A 23,329-nucleotide genomic window follows, 5' to 3' on the forward strand; every position below is an offset into this window, starting at 1 on the left:
ACACTGCCAGGGAACAGGGCTGATCTCTCTCTCGTCTCCCGAGACACTGCGGAGGGAACAAGGCTGCTCTCTCTCTCTCTCGTCTCCCGAGACACTGCCAGGGAACAAGGCTGATCTCTCTCTCCTCTCCCCGATACACTGCCAGGGAACACGGCTGCTCTCTCTCTCTCTCGTCTCCCGAGACACTGCCAGGGAACAAGGCTGATCTTTCTGTCCTCTCCCCGAGTCACTGCCAGGGAACAAGGCTGATCTCTCTCTCCTCTCCCCGATACACTGCCACGGAACAAGACTGATCTTTCTCTTCTCCACGAGACACTGCCAGGGAACAAGGCTGATCTCTCTCTCCTCTCCCCGATACACTGCCACGGAACAAGGCTGATCTTTCTCTCCTCTCCCGAGACACTGCCAGGGAACAAGGCTGATCTTGCTCTCTCTCGTCTCCCGAGACACTGCTTGGGAACAAGGCTGATCTTTCTCTCTCTCCTCTCCCCGAGACACTGCCAGGGAACAAGGCTGATCTTTCTCTCTCTCCTCTCCCCAAGACACTGCCAGGGAACAAGGCTGATCTTTCTCTCTCTCCTTTCCCGAGACACTGCCAGGGAAGAAGGCTGATCTCTCTCTCTCTCCTTTCCCGAGACACTGCCAGGGAACAAGGCTGATCTTTCTCTCTCTCCTTTCCCGAGACACTGCCAGGGAACAGGGCTGATCTCTCTCTCTCTCTTCTCCCCGATACACTGTCAGGGAACAAGGCTGATCTCTCTCTCTCTCCTCTCCCCGATACACTGCCAGGGAACAAGGCTGATCTCTCTCTCTCTCCTCTCCCCGATACACTGCCAGGGAACAAGGCTGATCTTTCTCTCTCTCCTCTCCCCGAGACACTGCCAGGGAACAAGGCTGCTCTCTCTCTCCTCTCCCCGATACACTGCCAGGGAACAAGGCTGATCTCTCTCTCCTCTCCACGAGACACTGCCAGGGAACAAGGCTGATCTCTCTCTCCTCTCCCCGAGACACTGCCAGGGAACAAGGCTGATCTTTCTCTCTCTCCTCTCCCCGAGACACTGCCAGGGAACAAGGCTGATCTTTCTCTCTCTCTTCTCCATGAGACACTGCCAGGGAACAAGGCTGATCTTTCTCTCTCTCCTCTCCCCGAGACACTGCCAGGGAACAAGGCTGATCTTTCTCTCTCTCCTCTCCCGAGACACTGCCAGGGAACAAGGCTGATCTTGCTCTCTCTCGTCTCCCGAGACACTGCTTGGGAACAAGGCTGATCTTTCTCTCTCTCCTCTCCCCGAGACACTGCCAGGGAACAAGGCTGATCTTTCTCTCTCTCCTCTCCCCGAGACACTGCCAGGGAACAAGGCTGATCTCTCTCTCCTCTCCCCGAGACACTGCCAGGGAACAAGGCTGATCTCTCTGTCTCTCCTCTCGCCGAGACACTGCCAGGGAACAAGGCTGATCTTTCTCTCCTCTCCCCGAGACACTGCCAGGGAACAAGGCTGCTCTCTCTCTCCTCTTCCCGATACACTGCCAGGGAACAAGGCTGATCTTTCTCTCTCTCCTCTCCCCGAGACACTGCCAGGGAACAAGGCTGATCTCTCTCTCTCTCCTCTCCCCGAGACACTGCCAGGGAACAAGGCTGATCTTTCTCTCTCTCCTCTCCCCGATACACTGCCAGGGAACAAGGCTGATCTTTCTCTCTCTCCCCGAGACTCCCGAGACACTGCCAGGGAACAAGGCTGATCTTTCTCTCTCTCTCTCCCGATACACTGCCAGGGAACAAGGCTGATCTCTCTCTCTCTCCTCTCCCGAGACACTGCCAGGGAACAAGGCTGATCTCTCTCTCTCTCCTCTCCCCGAGACACTGCCAGGGAACAAGGCTGATCTCTCTCCTCTCCCGAGACACTGCCAGGGAACAAGGCTGATCTTTCTCTCTCTCCTCTCCCCGAGACACTGCCAGGGTACAAGGCTGATCTCTCTCTCTCTCCTCTCCCCGAGACACTGCCAGGGAACAAGGCTGATCTCTCTCTCGTCCTAAGATCTGTCATAGCTCATAGACTCCGTGACAATTTCTCTCCCCTGCACAAAACACTGAACTGACACGTTCAGGTTAAAGGTCACACACATCCAGGTCAAAGGCCACGGAGAAAGAGGACAACACGTTCACGGTGGAAGAGAGAAAATCATGTCTTTTATTGAAATAAATAAAACATCACTACACATAATCTGAAGCAAATCATTGATGATATTATATTCACCAAGTAGGTAGACAACATGTAATAAGAACAATGACATCACAGTCATTTAACGTCGCCGTGACGACACTGTGTATTAAACTGACAATAGGTTGGCAGACTGGTTTTGGCAGCTTTAGATCAGGCAGTAGAGAAGAACAGCAAGATGTTGCTTCAGTCTACAGACCCAATACAACGCCTGTGTAGTCTCTCCCATGCCAGGATTCAAACACCCCTTTTTCCATTTCAACATATAAAAATACTGTGTCCAAATGAAATGATATATATTACAATCTGTTAAGTATTTTCCGTTTTGTATCATAATCAAAGGGCTACATTAGGCTACATGACACTAAGTAATAAAAACAATCTAAGCAAAAAATGTCAATGTTAAACAAATGTTATGTACCTTTTCTGTTTTAGTTTTACAACAATATAAATAAAATATTATCAAAGCTACATTTGTGTTGAATGTCATAATACTGCTGACGTGGTAGAAGGAGACTGATTGGACCAGAGAGAGATAGGAGGCGGGTTTTACTCAATGATACAATTATAACCAATTACCATGATGAATGTTAATTAAAGAATATTCTGTCTAAAATCAAACTGGCACATAGCCTCCAAAAGGCTCTTTAAAGTAGGCCAAAGGGCCCCCATCTCTTTAAAGTAGGCCAAAGGGCCCCCACCTCTTTAAAGTAGGCCAAAGGGCCCCCATCTCTTTAAAGTAGGCCAAAGGGCCCCCATCTCTTTAAAGTAGGCCAAAGGGCCCTCACCTCTTTAAAGTAGGCCAAAGGGCCCCCATCTCTTTAAAGTAGGCCAAAAGGCCCCCACCTCTTTGAAGTAGGTCAAAGGGCCCCCATCTCTTTAAAGTAGGCCAAAGGGCCCCCATCTCTTTAAAGTAGGTCAAAGGGCCCCCATCTCTTTAAAGTAGGCCAAAGGGCCCCCATCTCTTTAAAGTAGGCCAAAGGGCCCCCATCTCTTTAAAGTAGGCCAAAGGGCCCTCATCTCTTTGAAGTAGGCCAAAGGGCCCTCATCTCTTTAAAGTAGGCCAAAGGGCCCCCATCTCTTTAAAGTAGGCCAAAGGGCCCCATCTCTTTGAAGTAGGCCAAAGGGCCCTCATCTCTTTAAAGTAGGCCAAAGGGCCCCCATCTCTTTAAAGTAGGCCAAAGGGCCCCCATCTCTTTAAAGTAGGCCAAAGGGCCCTCATCTCTTTAAAGTAGGCCAAAAGGCCCCCACCTCTTTGAAGTAGGCCAAAGGGCCTCAGCTGCTCTCTCAAATGCACCCCCTTTCCCCATCTGAACCTGCAAACATCCTCATCATAAAACTGGCCACTAGAGGGCAAACTGGCATTGCAGCCCAGTGAAAAGATACACAGATGAAATGGTAAACTAGCAAAAAAGAGCAGCAGTTTCTCATTTAACAGGAAGAAACTAGAGAAGTGTCTCAACGTTTTCCTGTTGCCAACATGGCTGCCATGCATCACACAGGTTCCTCCACTTGACAATGATTTGAGCACATGGATAAAGTGGTGTACAACACAGTATAAATCCAAAGAATGACCTTTCAATATAACATTACTAATGTGAGACCACAGTTGACTTTCTTTAGGTAGATGAAGATGATGAAGATGAGGTTGGTTGGTTTCGTGTTGGTTGGCCGTCCTTGCCAGGGAAGAACTGTCCTATATTACAAACACTGTTGTCCACAACACACAGACAATGTCCATGTTTTATATATATATATATATATATACTTTCCCACAGTGTGTTCAGTAACTCCTCTTCGGCTGACTGCGCTGCCCACGTGTGTGTAGTACCTCAAGGCCTCTACACACACTCCTTGCAGCCGCACTCCACTGCCTTCTCCACGTCCTGTGTGAAGGAAGTTCCGTCGTCGCACTCGAAGGTGTAGCGCCGGCGCCGTACCCTCAGTGGCGCGCAGCACTCCGCCCCGCCCCCCTGGCAGCCCCCCCGACACTCCACCCAGGAGAAGGGGCGCGTCGTCTGGCAGTCGGCGTGGCCACGTGGCACCCGGTGGAAGTCACGCACCGCCTCGCCGCGACACGCTGATTCAACTAGAGGTTAGAGGACAGAGGTTAAAGAGGCTGAGTAGTGGGACATTATCAAACACAGTAGTGGTTATTCATGTATCGTTGTTTTGAATGTTCTCTTGAGGACTGGTGTCCGACCACTTTCTTCTCAATACATTCTCAGTTGGCGCTTATCAACATTATGTCTAAAGTTCATTTGTTTGTCATCATTGTGATGTCATCCGATTGACTTTAAATGTAGTCTAATGCGAGCTAGCTAAGAGTGAAGGGAAAGCACCACATTTTTGCTAGCTAAAGTTAGCATTGCTATACATTTTTAAAGAACATTGCTAGCTAATGACATTTGTCTAAAGTAAATTTGATGGCAAAGTTGATTCCTACTAATTGTTTGCCTAGCAATGGCATCGTATTTCCAAGACGAAACAATCTCTAGCCCCCATTAAGAATGACAAGGCACCACTAAACGTCTTGAGAACACTCAACAATGACGCGATGCGACCGAGTGTTCCAATGTCTCTCCCTGTCAAACACACACTCCCTCCTCCCTCCACACCTCTCCCCCTCGGTCGAGTGTTCCAATGTCTCTCCCTGTCAAACACACACTCCCTCCTCCCTCCACACCTCTCCCCCTCGGTCGAGTGTTCCAATGTCTCTCCCTGTCAAACACACACTCCCTCCTCCCTCCACACCTCTCCCCTCGGTCGTTCCAGTGTTCCAATGTCTCTCCCTGTCAAACACACACTCCCTCCTCCCTCCACACCTCTCCCCCTCGGTCGAGTGTTCCAATGTCTCTCCCTGTCAAACACACACTCCCCCCTCCGAGTGTTCCAATGTCTCCCCTGTCAAACACACACTCCCTCCTCCCTCCACACCTCTCCCCCTCGGTCGAGTGTTCCAATGTCTCTCCCTGTCAAACACACACTCCCTCCTCCCTCCACACCTCTCCCCCTCGGTCGAGTGTTCCAATGTCTCTCCCTGTCAAACACACACTCCCTCCTCCCTCCACACCTCTCCCCTCGGTCGAGTGTTCCAATGTCTCTCCCTGTCAAACACACACTCCTCCTCCCTCCACACCTCTCCCCTCGGTCGAGTGTTCCAATGTCTCTCCCTGTCAAACACACACTCCCTCCTCCCTCCACACCTCTCCCCCTCGGTCGAGTGTTCCAATGTCTCTCCCTGTCAAACACACACTCCCTCCTCCCTCCACACCTCTCCCCCTCGGTCGAGTGTTCCAATGTCTCTCCCTGTCAAACACACACTCCCTCCTCCCTCCACACCTCCCCCTCGGTCGAGTGTTCCAATGTCTCTCCCTGTCAAACACACACTCCCTCCTCCCTCCACACCTCTCCCCCTCGGTCGAGTGTTCCAATGTCTCTCCCTGTCAAACACACACTCCCTCCTCCCTCCACACCTCTCCCCCTCGGTCGAGTGTTCCAATGTCTCTCCCTGTCAAACACACACCCCTCCTCCTCCACACCTCTCCCCTCGGTCCCAATGTCTCTCCCTCAAACACACACTCCCTCCTCCCTCCACACCTCTCCCCTCGGTCGAGTGTTCCAATGTCTCTCCCTGTCAAACACACACTCCCTCCTCCCTCCACACCTCTCCCCTCGGTCGAGTGTTCCAATGTCTCTCCCTGTCAAACACACACACCTCCCCCGGTCGAGTCCTCCCTCCACACCTCTCCCCCTCCACACCTCCCCTCGGTCGAGTGTTCCAATGTCTCTCCCTGTCAAACACACACTCCCTCCTCCCTCCACACCTCTCCCCCTCGGTCGAGTGTTCCAATGTCTCTCCCTGTCAAACACACACTCCATCCTCCCTCCACACCTCTCCCCCTCGGTCATAACCTGAATCACAGGTTCTCTCTCTCGTACCTGTCCCCCCTCCTCCCTCCACACCTCTCCCCCTCGGTCGAGTGTTCCAATGTCTCTCCCTGTCAAACACACACTCCCTCCTCCCTCCACACCTCTCCCCCCTCGGTCATAACCTGAATCACAGGTTCTCTCTCTCGTACCTGTCCCCCCTCCTCCGATCTTCTCCCTCCATCCTTACCTGTGTCGCATGTGTCCCCGGTGTATCCCGTGTCACAGAGACAGTAAGTCGCTCCTCCCTCAGTCAGCTGGCAGTGGCCATGTTGGCAGAGCAGCACTGAACACGGCTTGGCTGGTCCTTCTGGCACTGCTGGTACTGCTGGTGCTGTTAGCTCCTCCTGTTGATTACACAGGGTGGCGTGCCAGCCCTCCTCACACTCACACCTGTACGACTCAACATCCTGAACCACACACACACCCCTCACACACCTGGGAGAGATGGAGGAGAGATGAGGGCGAGAGGGGGAGGGAGAAATGGAGGGGAGGGAGAGATGGAGGGAGAAATGGAGGGAAAGGGGAGGGAAAGGGGAGGGAGAAATGGAGAAAGGGAGGGAAAATGGAGGAAAGGGGAGAAATGGAGGGAAAGGGGGAGGGAGAAATGGAGGAAAGGGGAGGGAGAAATGGAGGGAAAGGGGGAGGGAGAAATGGAGGGAAAGGGGGAGGGAGAAATGGAGGGAGAGGGGGAGGGAGAAATGGAGGGAGAGATGAGAGGGAGAAATGGAGGGGAGGGAGAAATGGAGGGAAAGGGGGAGGGAAAGATGCTATTAGAAAAATATAGTGGGGAAAATACAAAAGCTGGGACTCGGACAACACAATCAATTAAACCATACACTTAATGAGTTACCCCCAAAATAAATCAACATGATAAAACACAAGATAACAACAAGCCACATAGACCCACTATAAACCATAACAGACTACAACCCTTTACCACTCACTCTCCTGTCTCACTTACTTATTCCCCTGGCATGGGTTAGCCGTGGTTGCCGGGGCAACATCTCCCCCAACAAGGCCTCCTCCGATTGGCTGATCGCAGTGTAGCCCACCCCAGTCAGGCTGGCAGTGGCAGAGGGGTCCCTGGCCACCATCCGGTTGGCACACTCCATGGAGGCAGAACAGTTTCCTGCAGGGCTGGCATCCTGGCACCACCCCCGGCTTCAGCACATCAAACAATTAGAATTATTATCAACGCAGTGTGAAAATGTGTCTTTAGCTTCAGAAATAAAATACTAAAATAAATATTTCTCCAACTTCTCACACCTAGGTTTCTGGGAATATTCCAACTGGGATTTCTGGAAACCCTGGGAATTTTGGGTAAGTTACCAGAATGTTCCTCCCCGTCTCCCACCATACCTTCATAGTGGTCTGGGTGAAGTCCTGCAGCTCGTGGTTGATGTACAGATTCCTGATGCAGCCGTGGAAACTGGAGGAGTTGAGGGGCTGGAAGAGACTCAGAGAGGAGTAGGACATCTTCTCTGGCATACCTGGAGAGGAGGGAGGGAGAGAGAGAGAGGGAGGGAGGGAGGGAGGGAGGGAGGGAGGGAGGGAGGGAGGGAGGGAGGGAGGGAGGGAGGGAGGGAGGGAGGAGAGGGAGGGAGGGAGGGAGGGAGGGAGGGAGGGAGGGAGGGAGGGAGATGGAGGGAGGGAGGGAGGGAGAGAGAGAGAGAGGAGGGAGGGAGGGAGATGGAGGGAGGGAGGGAGAGAGAGAGGAGGGAGATGGAGGGAGATGGAGGGAGGGAGGGAGAGAGAGAGGGAGGGAGAGAGAGGGAGGGAGATGGAGGGAGGGAGGGAGGGAGAGAGAGAGGGAGGGAGGGAGAGAGGGAGGGGGAGGGAGATGGAGGGAGGGAGGGAGGGAGGGAGAGAGAGAGAGGGAGGGAGGGAGGGAGGAGGGAGATGGAGGGAGGGAGGGAGGGAGAGAGAGGGAGGGAGGGAGATGGAGGGAGGGAGGGAGAGAGAGAGGGAGGGAGTAGAGAATAGAGTATAGAGAGAGAAAGAGAGTGAGGGAGAGGAGACCTGGATATTAATATGTAATAGGGTGGGTTAGGGCCTGAACCTAGCTCTCAGCTGAGGTCGTGTGTGTCTTACCCCCCACGTATAGCAGTGCCTCTCCAGACAGAGGTGGGACCCCTCCCAGACTGTCCAGCGTGGTGGGCGCACCCCCGTCCACAGACAGGTTCACCATCCTGTCAAAGGTCACCAGCTCTACCGTATGGAAACGCCCGTCATTCACCGTCTCAGCACTACGGCAACACCAGAGGTCAGGGATTAGAGGTCAGAGGTTAGGTGGCGGTGATATTTTATTATGTTCTGATAGTCGGTGTTTGTGAATAGAATGTTGATGACGTTGGTGTGTGTGTGTGTGTGTATATAACATGTTATAGGTGTATGTGTCCTTCAAACTTTGCTTTCGTCAAAGAATTCTCCATTTGCAGCAATTACAGCCCTGCAGACCTTTGGCATTCTAGTTGTCAGTTTGTTGAGGTAATCTGAAGAGATTTCACCCCATGCTTCTCCCACAAATTGGATTGGCTTGATGGGCACTTCTACGTACCGTACGGTCAAGCTGCTGCCACAACAGCTCAATAGGATTTATACAGTCTGAGGATGATGAACATTCTACACTTCTAATATAACATTCTGTGACAGTACACTAGTCTAGATACAGTGTGAGGATGATGAACATTCTACAGTTCTAATATAACATTCTATGACAGTACACTAGTCTAGATACAGTGTGAGCATGATGAACATTCTACAGTTCTAATATAACATTCTATGACAGTACACTAGTCTAGATACAGTCTGAGGATGATGAACATTCTACAGTTCTAATATAACATTCTATGACAGTACACTAGTCTAGATACAGTGTGAGGATGATGAACATTCTACAGTTCTAATATAACATTCTATGACAGTACACTAGTCTAGATACAGTGTGAGGATGATGAACATTCTACAGTTGTAATATAACATTCTATGACAGTACACTAGTCTAGACACAGTGTGAGGATGATGAACATTCTACACTTCTAATATAACATTCTATGACAGTACACTAGTCTAGATACAGTCTGAGGATGAACATTCTACAGTTCTAATATAACATTCTATGACAGTACACTAGTCTAGATACAGTGTGAGGATGAAGAACATTCTACAGTTCTAATATAACATTCTATGACAGTACACTAGTCTAGATACAGTGTGAGGATGAAGAACATTCTACAGTTCTAATATAACATTCTATGACAGTACACTAGTCTAGATACACTAGTCTAGATACAGTGTCTACTAGATACACTAGTCTAGATACAGTGTGAGGATGAAGAACATTCTACAGTTCTAATATAACATTCTATGACAGTACACTAGTCTAGATACAGTGTGAGGATGAAGAACATTCTACAGTTCTAATATAACATTCTATGACAGTACACTAGTCTAGATACAGTGTGAGGATGAAGAACATTCTACAGTTCTAATATAACATTCTATGACAGTACACTAGTCTAGATACACTAGTCTAGATACAGTGTGAGGAAGATGAACATTCTACAGTTGTAATATAACATTCTATGACAGTACACTAGTCTAGATACAGTGTGAGGATGATGAACATTCTACAGTTGTAATATAACATTCTATGACAGTACACTAGTCTAGATACAGTGTCTAGATACACTAGTCTAGATACAGTGTCTAGATACACTAGTCTAGATACAGTGTCTAGATACACTAGTCTAGATACAGTGTCTAGATACACTAGTCTAGATACAGTGTCTAGATACACTAGTCTAGATACAGTGTCTAGATACACTAGTCTAGAGATACAGTGTCTAGATACAGTGTCTAGTCTAGTAATAGATCTATGACTACAGTGTCTACACTAGTCTAGATACAGTGTCTAGATACACTAGTCTAGATACAGTGTCTAGATACACTAGTCTAGATACAGTGTCTAGATACACTAGTCTAGATACAGTGTCTAGATACACTGTCTAGATACACTAGATACAGTGTCTAGATACAGTCTAGATACAGTGTCTAGATACACTAGTCTAGATACAGTGTCTAGATACACTAGTCTAGATACAGTGTCTAGATACACTAGTCTAGATACAGTGTCTAGATACACTAGTCTAGATACACTAGTCTAGATACACTAGTCTAGATACAGTGTCTAGATACACTAGTCTAGATACAGTGTCTAGATACACTAGTCTAGATACACTAGTCTAGATACACTAGTCTAGATACAGTGTCTAGATACACTAGTCTAGATACAGTGTCTAGATACACTAGTCTAGATACAGTGTCTAGATACACTAGTCTAGATACAGTGTCTAGATACACTAGTCTAGATACAGTGTCTAGATACACTAGTCTAGATACAGTGTCTAGATACACTAGTCTAGATACAGTGTCTAGATACACTAGTCTAGATACAGTGTCTAGATACACTAGTCTAGATACAGTGTCTAGATACACTAGTCTAGATACAGTGTCTAGATACACTAGTCTAGATACAGTGTCTAGATACACTAGTCTAGATACAGTGTCTAGATACACTAGTCTAGATACACTAGTCTAGATACAGTGTCTAGATACACTAGTCTAGATACAGTGTCTAGATACACTAGTCTAGATACACTAGTCTAGATACAGTGTCTAGATACACTAGTCTAGATACAGTGTCTAGATACACTAGTCTAGATACAGTGTCTAGATACACTAGTCTAGATACAGTGTCTAGATACACTAGTCTAGATACAGTGTCTAGATACACTAGTCTAGATACAGTGTCTAGATACACTAGTCTAGATACACTAGTCTAGATACAGTGTCTAGATACACTAGTCTAGATACAGTGTCTAGATACACTAGTCTAGATACAGTGTCTAGATACACTAGTCTAGATACAGTGTCTAGATACACTAGTCTAGATACAGTGTCTAGATACACTAGTCTAGATACAGTGTCTAGATACAGTGTCTAGATACACTAGTCTAGTCTAGATACACTAGATCAGTGTCTAGATACAGTGTCTAGATACACTAGTCTAGATACAGTGTCTAGATACACTAGTCTAGATACAGTACTAGTGTCTAGATACACTAGTCTAGATACAGTGTCTAGATACACTAGTCTAGAGATACAGTGTCTAGATACACTAGTCTAGATACAGTGTCTAGATACACTAGTCTAGATACAGTGTCTAGATACACTAGTCTAGATACAGTGTCTAGATACACTGTCTAGATACACTGTCTAGTCTAGATACACTGTCTAGATACAGTGTCTAGATACACTAGTCTAGATACAGTGTCTAGATACACTAGTCTAGATACAGTGTCTAGATACACTAGTCTAGATACAGTGTCTAGATACACTAGTCTAGATACACTAGTCTAGATACACTAGTCTAGATACAGTGTCTAGATACACTAGTCTAGATACAGTGTCTAGATACACTAGTCTAGATACAGTGTCTAGATACACTAGTCTAGATACAGTGTCTAGATACAGTGTCTAGATACACTAGTCTAGATACAGTGTCTAGATACACTAGTCTAGATACTAGTCTAGATCAGTGTCTAGATACACTAGTCTAGATACAGTGTCTAGTCACTAGAGATACAGTGTCTAGATACACACTAGTCTAGATACAGTGTCTAGATACACTAGTCTAGATACAGTGTCTAGATACACTAGTCTAGATACACTAGTCTAGATACAGTGTCTAGATACACTAGTCTAGATACACTAGTCTAGATACACTAGTCTAGATACAGTGTCTAGATACACTAGTCTAGATACAGTGTCTAGATACACTAGTCTAGATACAGATACACTGTCTAGATACACTAGTCTAGATACAGTGTCTAGATACACTGTCTAGATACACTGTCTAGATACACTGTCTAGATACACTAGTCTAGATACACTAGTCTAGATACACTAGTCTAGATACACTAGTCACACTAGTCTAGATACACTAGTCTAGATACAGTGTCTAGATACACTAGTCTAGATACAGTGTCTAGATACACTAGTCTAGATACAGTGTCTAGATACACTAGTCTAGATACAGTGTCTAGATACACTAGTCTAGATACAGTGTCTAGATACAGTGTCTAGATACACTAGTCTAGATACAGTGTCTAGATACACTAGTCTAGATACAGTGTCTAGATACACTAGTCTAGATACAGTGTCTAGATACACTAGTCTAGATACACTAGTCTAGATACAGTGTCTAGATACACTAGTCTAGATACAGTGTCTAGATACACTAGTCTAGATACAGTGTCTAGATACACTAGTCTAGATACAGTGTCTAGATACACTAGTCTAGATACACTAGTCTAGATACACTAGTCTAGATACAGTGTCTAGATACACTAGTCTAGATACAGTGTCTAGATACACTAGTCTAGATACAGTGTCTAGATACACTAGTCTAGATACAGTGTCTAGATACAGTGTCTAGATACAGTGTCTAGATACACTAGTCTAGATACAGTAGATACACTAGTCTAGATACACTAGTCTAGATACACTGTCTAGATACACTAGTCTAGATACAGTGTCTAGATACACTAGTCTAGATACACTAGTCTAGATACACTAGTCTAGATACACTAGTCTAGATACACTAGTCTAGATACACTGTCTAGATACACTAGTCTAGATACAGTGTCTAGATACACTGTCTAGATACACTAGTCTAGATACAGTGTCTAGATACACTAGTCTAGATACACTAGTCTAGATACACTGTCTAGATACACTGTCTAGATACACTAGTCTAGATACACTAGTCTAGATACAGTGTCTAGATACACTAGTCTAGATACACTAGTCTAGATACAGTGTCTAGATACACTAGTCTAGATACAGTGTCTAGATACACTAGTCTAGATACAGTGTCTAGATACACTAGTCTAGATACAGTGTCTAGATACAGTGTCTAGATACACTAGTCTAGATACAGTGTCTAGATACACTAGTCTAGATACAGTGTCTAGATACACTAGTCTAGATACAGTGTCTAGATACACTAGTCTAGATACAGTGTCTAGATACACTAGTCTAGATACAGTGTCTAGATACACTAGTCTAGATACACTAGTCTAGATACACTGTCTAGATACAGTGTCTAGATACACTAGTCTAGATACACTAGTCTAGATACAGTGTCTAGATACAGTGTCTAGATACACTGTCTAGATACACTAGTCTAGATACAGTGTCTAGATACACTAGTCTAGATACACTAGTCTAGATACAGTGTCTAGATACAGTGTCTAGATACACTAGTCTAGATACACTGTCTAGATACACTAGTCTAGATACTAGTGTCTAGATACTAGTCTAGATACACTAGTCTAGATACACTGTCTAGATACAGTGTCTAGATACACTAGTCTAGATACAGTGTCTAGATACACTAGTCTAGATACAGTGTCTAGATACACTAGTCTAGATACAGATGCAGTGTCTCTAGATACACTAGTCTAGATACAGTGTCTAGATACAGTGTCTAGATGCACTACACTAGTCTAGATACAGTGTCTAGATACACACTAGTCTAGATACAGTGTCTAGATACACTAGTCTAGATACAGTGTCTAGATACACTAGTCTAGATACACTAGTCTAGATACAGTGTCTAGATACACTAGTCTAGATACAGTGTCTAGATACACTAGTCTAGATACAGTGTCTAGATACACTGTCTAGATACACTAGTCTAGATACAGTGTCTAGATACACTAGTCTAGATACAGTGTCTAGATACACTAGTCTAGATACAGTGTCTAGATACACTAGTCTAGATACAGTGTCTAGATACACTAGTCTAGATACAGTGTCTAGATACACTAGTCTAGATACAGTGTCTAGATACAGTGTCTAGATACACTAGTCTAGATACACTAGTCTAGATACACTAGTCTAGATACAGTCTAGATACACTAGTCTAGATACAGTGTCTAGATACACAGTGTCTAGATACACTAGTCTAGATACACTCTAGATACAGTGTCTAGATACACTGTCTAGATACACTAGTCTAGATCAGTGTCTAGATACACTAGTCTAGATACACTAGTCTAGATACAGTGTCTAGATACAGTGTCTAGATACAGTGTCTAGATACACTAGTCTAGATACAGTGTCTAGATACACTAGTCTAGATACAGTGTCTAGATACACTAGTCTAGATACACTAGTCTAGATACAGTGTCTAGATACAGTGTCTAGATACACTAGTCTAGATACAGTGTCTAGATACACTAGTCTAGATACAGTGTCTAGATACACTAGTCTAGATACACTGTCTAGATACACTAGTCTAGATACACTGTCTAGATACAGTGTCTAGATACAGTGTCTAGATACAGTGTCTAGATACACTAGTCTAGATAGATACAGATACACTAGTCTAGATACACTAGTCTAGATACACTAGTCTAGATACAGTGTCTAGATACACTGTCTAGATACACTGTCTAGATACACTAGTCTAGATACAGTGTCTAGATACACTGTCTAGATACAGTGTCTAGATACACTCTAGATACAGTGTCTAGATACACTAGTCTAGATACAGTGTCTAGATACACTAGTCTAGATACAGTGTCTAGATACACTGTCTAGATATACTAGTCTAGATACAGTGTCTAGATACAGTGTCTAGATACACTGTCTAGATACACTAGTCTAGATACACTGTCTAGATACACTGTCTAGATACACTGTCTAGATACACTAGTCTAGATACAGTGTCTAGATACACTAGTCTAGATACACTAGTCTAGATACACTGTCTAGATACACTGTCTAGATACACTAGTCTAGATACACTGTCTAGATACACTGTCTAGATACAGTGTCTAGATACACTAGTCTAGATACAGTGTCTAGATACACTAGTCTAGATACAGTGTCTAGATACACTAGATACACTCTAGATACAGTGTCTAGATACACTAGTCTAGATACATACTAGATACACTGTCTAGATACAGTGTCTAGATACACTAGTCTAGATACAGTGTCTAGATACACTGTCTAGATACACTGTCTAGATACACTAGTCTAGATACAGTGTCTAGATACACTGTCTAGATACACTGTCTAGATACACTGTCTAGATACACTGTCTAGATACACTGTCTAGATACACTAGTCTAGATACAGTGTCTAGATACACTAGTCTAGATACAGTGTCTAGATACACTGTCTAGTCTAGATACAGTGTCTAGATACACTGTCTAGATACACTGTCTAGATACAGTGTCTAGATACAGTGTCTAGATACACTAGTCTAGATACACTGTGTCTAGATACACTAGATACACTCTAGATACAGTGTCTAGATACACTCTAGTGTCTAGATACAGTGTCTAGATACACTGTCTAGATACACTAGTCTAGATACACTGTCTAGTCTAGAGATACAGTCTAGATACACTGTCTAGATACACTGTCTAGATACACTAGTCTAGATACAGATGTCTAGATACAGTCTAGATACACTAGTCTAGATACACTGTCTAGATACACTAGTCTAGATACAGTGTCTAGATACACTAGTCTAGATACACTAGTCTAGATACAGTGTCTAGATACACTAGTCTAGATACACTAGTCTAGATACAGTGTCTAGATACACTAGTCTAGATACACTAGTCTAGATACACTAGTCTAGATACAGTGTCTAGATACACTAGTCTAGATACAGTGTCTAGATACACTAGTCTAGATACAGTGTCTAGATACACTGTCTAGATACACTAGTGTCTAGATACACTGTCTAGATACACTAGTCTAGATACAGTGTCTAGATACACTGTCTAGATACACTGTCTAGATACACTAGTCTATACACTGTCTAGATACAGTGTCTAGATACACTAGATACAGTCTACACTAGTCTAGATACAGTGTCTAGATACACTAGTCTAGATACAGTGTCTAGATACACTAGTCTAGATACACTGTCTAGATACAGTCTAGATACTAGTCTAGATACACAGATACACTGTCTAGATACACTAGTCTAGATACACTAGTCTAGATACAGTGTCTAGATACACTAGTCTAGATACACTGTCTAGATACACTAGTCTAGATACACTGTCTAGATACACTGTCTAGATACACTGTCTAGATACACTAGTCTAGATACACTAGTCTAGATACACTGTCTAGATACACTGTCTAGATACACTGTCTAGATACACTGTCTAGATACACTAGTCTAGATACAGTGTCTAGATACACTGTCTAGATACACTAGATACACTAGTCTAGATACAGTGTCTAGATACACTAGTCTAGATACAGTGTCTAGATACACTAGTCTAGATACACTGTCTAGATACACTGTCTAGAGATACACTAGTCTAGATACAGTGTCTAGATACACTAGTCTAGATACAGTCTAGATACACTGTCTAGATACAGTGTCTAGATACACTGTCTAGATACACTCTAGATACAGTCTAGATACACTGTCTAGATACACTAGTCTAGATACAGTGTCTAGATACACTGTCTAGATACACTGTCTAGATACAGTGTCTAGATACAGTGTCTAGATACACTAGTCTAGATACACTGTCTAGATACACTGTCTAGATACACTGTCTAGATACACTGTCTAGATACACTAGTCTAGATACAGTGTCTAGATACACTAGTCTAGATACAGTATCTAGATCTAGATACACTAGTCTAGATACACTGTCTAGATACACTGTCTAGATACACTAGTCTAGATACAGTGTCTAGATACACTAGTCTAGATACAGTGTCTAGATACACTAGTCTAGATACAGTGTCTAGATACACTGTCTAGTCACTAGTCTAGATACACTAGTCTAGATAGTCTAGATACACTAGTCTAGATACACTGTCTAGATACACTGTCTAGATACACTAGTCTAGATACACTAGTCTAGATACAGTGTCTAGATACACTGTCTAGATACACTGTCTAGATACAGTGTCTAGATACACTGTCTAGATACAGTGTCTAGTCTAGATACAGTGTCTAGATACACTAGTCTAGATACACTGTCTAGATACACTAGTCTAGATACACTGTCTAGATAGATACACTAGTCTAGATACACTAGTCTAGATACACTAGTCTAGATACACTGGTCTAGATACAGTGTCTAGATACACTAGTCTAGATACAGTGTCTAGATACAGTCTAGATACACTAGTCTAGATACACTGTCTAGATACACTGTCTAGATACACTAGTCTAGATACACTGTCTAGATACACTAGTCTAGATACAGTGTCTAGATACACTAGTCTAGATACAGTGTCTAGATACACTAGTCTAGATACAGTGTCTAGATACAGATGTCAGTGTCTAGATGCTAGTCTAGATACACTAGTCTAGATACAGTGTCTAGATACACTAGTCTAGATACAGTGTCTAGATACAGTGTCTAGATACAGTGTCTAGATACAGTGTCTAGATACACTAGTCTAGATACAGTGTCTAGATACACTAGTCTAGATACAGTGTCTAGATACACTAGTCTAGATACAGTGTCTAGATACACTAGTCTAGATACAGTGTCTAGATACACTGTCTAGATACAGTGTCTAGATACACTGTCTAGATACACTGTCTAGATACACTGTCTAGATCACTAGTCTAGATACACTAGTCTAGATACACTGTCTAGATACACTAGTCTAGATACAGTGTCTAGATACACTGTCTAGATACACTGTCTAGATACACTGTCTAGATACAGTGTCTAGATACACTGTCTAGATACAGTGTCTAGATACACTGTCTAGATACAGTGTCTAGATACACTGTCTAGATACACTGTCTAGATACACTAGTCTAGATACACTAGTCTAGATACACTGTCTAGATACACTGTCTAGATACACTAGTCTAGATACAGTGTCTGTCTAGATACACTAGTCTAGATACAGTGTCTAGATACACTAGTCTAGATACAGTGTCTAGATACACTAGTCTAGATACAGTGTCTAGATACACTAGTCTAGATACAGTGTCTAGATACAGTGTCTAGATCACTAGATACAGTGTCTAGATACACTAGTCTAGATACTAGTCTAGATACAGTGTCTAGATACACTAGTCTAGATACAGTGTCTAGATACACTAGTCTAGATCAGTGTCTAGATACAGATACACTGTCTAGATACACTAGTCTAGATACACTGTCTAGATACACTAGTCTAGATACAGTGTCTAGATACACTGTCTAGATACACTGTCTAGATACAGTGTCTAGATACAGTGTCTAGATACACTAGTCTAGATACAGTGTCTAGATACACTAGTCTAGATACAGTGTCTAGATACACTAGTCTAGATACAGTGTCTAGATACACTAGTCTAGATACACTAGTCTAGATACAGTGTCTAGATACACTAGTCTAGATACAGTGTCTAGATACACTGTCTAGATACAGTGTCTAGTCTAGATACAGTGTCTAGATACACTAGTCTAGATACAGTGTCTAGATACACTAGTCTAGATACAGTGTCTAGATACACTAGTCTAGATACAGTGTCTAGATACACTGTCTAGATACAGTGTCTAGATACACTAGTCTAGATACACTGTCTAGATACACTAGTCTAGATACAGTGTCTAGATACACTAGTCTAGATCACTAGAGATACAGTGTCTAGATACACTAGTCTAGATACAGTGTCTAGATACACTAGTCTAGATACAGTGTCTAGATACACTAGTCTAGATACAGTGTCTAGATACACTAGTCTAGATACACTAGTCTAGATACACTGTCTAGATACACTAGTCTAGATACAGTGTCTAGATACACTAGTCTAGATACAGTGTCTAGATACACTGTCTAGATACACTAGTCTAGATACAGTGTCTAGATACACTAGTCTAGATACAGTGTCTAGATACACTAGTCTAGATACAGTGTCTAGATACACTAGTCTAGATACAGTGTCTAGATACACTAGTCTAGATACAGTGTCTAGATAGATACACTGTCTAGATACAGTGTCTAGATACACTGTCTAGATACAGATGTCTAGATACAGTGTCTAGATACAGTGTCTAGATACACTAGTCTAGATACAGTGTCTAGATACACTAGTCTAGATACAGTGTCTAGATACACTAGTCTAGATACAGTGTCTAGATACACTGTCTAGATACACTAGTCTAGATACACTGTCTAGATACAGTGTCTAGATACAGTGTCTAGATACAGTGTCTAGATACACTAGTCTAGATACACTAGTCTAGATACAGTGTCTAGATACAGTGTCTAGATACACTAGTCTAGATACACTAGTCTAGATACAGTGTCTAGATACACTAGTCTAGATACAGTGTCTAGATACACTAGTCTAGATACAGTGTCTAGATACACTAGTCTAGTGTCTAGATACACTGATCTAGTCTAGATACAGTGTCTAGATACACTAGTCTAGATACACTGTCTAGATACACTGTCTAGATACAGTGTCTAGATACACTAGTCTAGATACAGTGTCTAGATACACTAGTCTAGATACAGTGTCTAGATACACTAGTCTAGATACAGTGTCTAGATACACTAGTCTAGATACACTAGTCTAGATACAGTGTCTAGATACACTAGTCTAGATACAGTGTCTAGATACACTAGTCTAGATACACTAGTCTAGATACACTGTCTAGATACACTAGTCTAGATACAGTGTCTAGATACACTAGTCTAGATACAGTGTCTAGATACACTAGTCTAGATACACTGTCTAGATACACTAGTCTAGATACAGTGTCTAGATACACTAGTCTAGATACACTAGTCTAGATACACTAGTCTAGATACAGTGTCTAGATACAGTGTCTAGATACAGTGTCTAGATACAGTGTCTAGATACACTAGTCTAGATACAGTGTCTAGATACACTAGTCTAGATACACTGTCTAGATACACTAGATCTAGATACACTGTCTAGATACTAGTCTAGATACAGTGTCTAGATACACTAGTCTAGATACAGTGTCTAGATACACTGTCTAGATACAGTGTCTAGAGTGTCTAGATACACTAGTCTAGATACAGTGTCTAGATACACTAGTCTAGATACACTGTCTAGATACAGTGTCTAGATACAGTCTAGATACAGTGTCTAGATACACTAGTCTAGATACAGTGTCTAGATACACTAGTCTAGATACACTAGATACAGTGTCTAGATACACTAGATAGTCTAGATACAGTGTCTAGATACACTAGTCTAGATACAGTGTCTAGATACACTAGTCTAGATACAGTGTCTAGATACACTGTCTAGATACAGTGTCTAGATACACTAGTCTAGATACAGTCTAGATACACTAGTCTAGATACACTAGTCTAGATACAGTGTCTAGATACACTAGTCTAGATACACTAGTCTAGATACACTAGTCTAGATACACTAGTCTAGATACACTAGTCTAGATACAGTGTCTAGATACACTAGTCTAGATACAGTGTCTAGATACACTAGTCTAGATACAGTGTCTAGATACACTAGTCTAGATACAGTGTCTAGATACACTGTCTAGATGTCTACACTAGTCTAGATACAGTGTCTAGATACACTAGTCTAGATACAGTGTCTAGATACACTAGTCTAGATACACTGTCTAGATACACTAGTCTAGATACACTGTCTAGATACACTGTCTAGATACACTAGTCTAGATACAGTGTCTAGATACACTAGTCTAGATCACTGGTCTAGATACACTGTCTAGATACACTAGTCTAGATACAGTGTCTAGATACAGTGTCTAGATACACTAGTCTAGATACAGTGTCTAGATACACTAGTCTAGATACAGTGTCTAGATACACTAGTCTAGATACAGTGTCTAGATACACTAGTCTAGATACAGTGTCTAGATACACTAGTCTAGATACAGTGTCTAGATACAGTGTCTAGATACACTGTCTAGATACACTAGTCTAGATACAGTGTCTAGATACACTAGTCTAGTGTCTGATACAGTCTAGATACACTGTCTAGATACACTGTCTAGATCACTGTCTAGATACACTGTCTAGATACACTAGTCTAGATACAGTGTCTAGATACACTAGTCTAGATACACTAGTCTAGATACACTAGTCTAGATACACTGTCTAGATACACTAGTCTAGATACACTGTCTAGATACACTAGTCTAGATACAGTGTCTAGATACACTAGTCTAGATACAGTGTCTAGATACACTAGTCTAGATACACTAGTCTAGATACAGTGTCTAGATACACTAGTCTAGATACACTAGTCTAGATACACTAGTCTAGATACACTAGTCTAGATACAGTGTCTAGATACACTAGTCTAGATACACTGTCTAGATACACTAGTCTAGATACAGTGTCTAGATACACTAGTCTAGATACAGTGTCTAGATACACTAGTCTAGATACAGTGTCTAGATACACTGTCTAGATACACTAGTCTAGATACACTAGTCTAGATACAGTGTCTAGATACACTAGTCTAGATACAGTGTCTAGATACACTAGTCTAGATACAGTGTCTAGATACAGTGTCTAGATACACTAGTCTAGATACAGTAGTCTAGATACACTGTCTAGATACACTGTCTAGATACACTGTCTAGATACACTGTCTAGATACACTAGTCTAGATACAGTGTCTAGATACACTGTCTAGATACAGTGTCTAGATACAGTGTCTAGATACACTCTAGATGTCACAGTCTAGATACACTGTCTAGATACACTAGTCTAGATACACTGTCTAGATACACTAGTCTAGATACAGTGTCTAGATAGATACACTGTCTAGATACAGTGTCTAGATACACTGTCTAGATACAGTGTCTAGATACACTAGTCTAGATACAGTGTCTAGATACACTAGTCTAGATACAGTGTCTAGATACAGTGTCTAGATACACTGTCTAGATACACTAGTCTAGATACAGTGTCTAGATACACTAGTCTAGATACAGTGTCTAGATACACTAGTCTAGAGATACACTGTCTAGATACACTGTCTAGATACAGTGTCTAGATACACACTAGTCTAGATACAGTGTCTAGATACAGTGTCTAGATACACTGTCTAGATACACTAGTCTAGATACACTGTCTAGATACACTAGTCTAGAGTGTCTAGATACAGTGTCTAGATACACTAGTCTAGATACAGTGTCTAGATACAGTGTCTAGATACACTAGTCTAGATACACTAGTCTAGATACACTAGTCTAGATACACTAGTCTAGATACACTAGTCTAGATACACTAGTCTAGATACAGTGTCTAGATACACTAGTCTAGATACACTAGTCTAGATACAGTGTCTAGATACACTAGTCTAGATACAGTGTCTAGATACACTAGTCTAGATACACTAGTCTAGATACACTAGTGTCTAGATACACTAGTCTAGATACACTAGTCTAGATACAGTGTCTAGATACACTAGTCTAGATACAGTGTCTAGATACACTAGTCTAGATACAGTGTCTAGATACAGTGTCTAGATACACTAGTCTAGATACACTAGTCTAGATACAGTGTCTAGATACAGTGTCTAGATACACTAGTCTAGATACACTGTCTAGATACAGTGTCTAGATACACTAGTCTAGATACACTAGTCTAGATACAGTGTCTAGATCACTAGTCTAGATACAGTGTCTAGATACACTAGTCTAGATACACTGTCTAGATACAGTGTCTAGATACACTAGTCTAGATACAGTAGATACAGTGTCTAGATACACTAGTCTATACAGTGTCTAGATACACTAGTCTAGATACAGTGTCTAGATACACTAGTCTAGATACAGTGTCTAGATACACTAGTCTAGATCTAGACACTAGTGTCTAGATACACTAGTCTAGATACAGTGTCTAGATACACTAGTCTAGATACACTAGTAGATACACTAGTCTAGATGTCTAGATACACTAGTCTAGATACAGTGTCTAGATACACTGTCTAGATACAGTGTCTAGATACTAGTCTAGATCTAGATACACTAGTCTAGATACAGTGTCTAGATACAGTGTCTAGATACAGTGTCTAGATACAGTGTCTAGATACAGTGTCTAGATACACTAGTCTAGATACACTAGTCTAGATA

The 23,329-nt window shown here is 42.8% G+C and overlaps 1 protein-coding gene across 1 annotated transcript in view; it reads right to left on the reverse strand.

The window, feature by feature from the left end:
* Window positions 1-2,168: 2,168 nt before the first annotated feature.
* LOC115123579 (slit homolog 1 protein-like) overlaps window positions 2,169-23,329 on the reverse strand; it is a 96,644-nt gene continuing 75,483 nt past the window's right edge. The window contains exons 31-35 of the mRNA XM_065000681.1: window positions 8,244-8,398; window positions 7,512-7,642; window positions 7,114-7,313; window positions 6,340-6,587; window positions 2,169-4,308 (exon numbers count right to left, since the gene is read on the reverse strand). Of these exons, the coding sequence (XP_064856753.1) occupies window positions 4,061-4,308; window positions 6,340-6,587; window positions 7,114-7,313; window positions 7,512-7,642; window positions 8,244-8,398 (982 nt within the window). The 3' untranslated portion in view covers window positions 2,169-4,060. The remainder of the gene's footprint in view (window positions 4,309-6,339; window positions 6,588-7,113; window positions 7,314-7,511; window positions 7,643-8,243; window positions 8,399-23,329) is intronic.

The sequence above is a fragment of the Oncorhynchus nerka genome, linkage group LG15 (assembly GCF_034236695.1).
Source record: "Oncorhynchus nerka isolate Pitt River linkage group LG15, Oner_Uvic_2.0, whole genome shotgun sequence".
Taxonomy (NCBI): Eukaryota; Metazoa; Chordata; class Actinopteri; order Salmoniformes; family Salmonidae; genus Oncorhynchus; species Oncorhynchus nerka.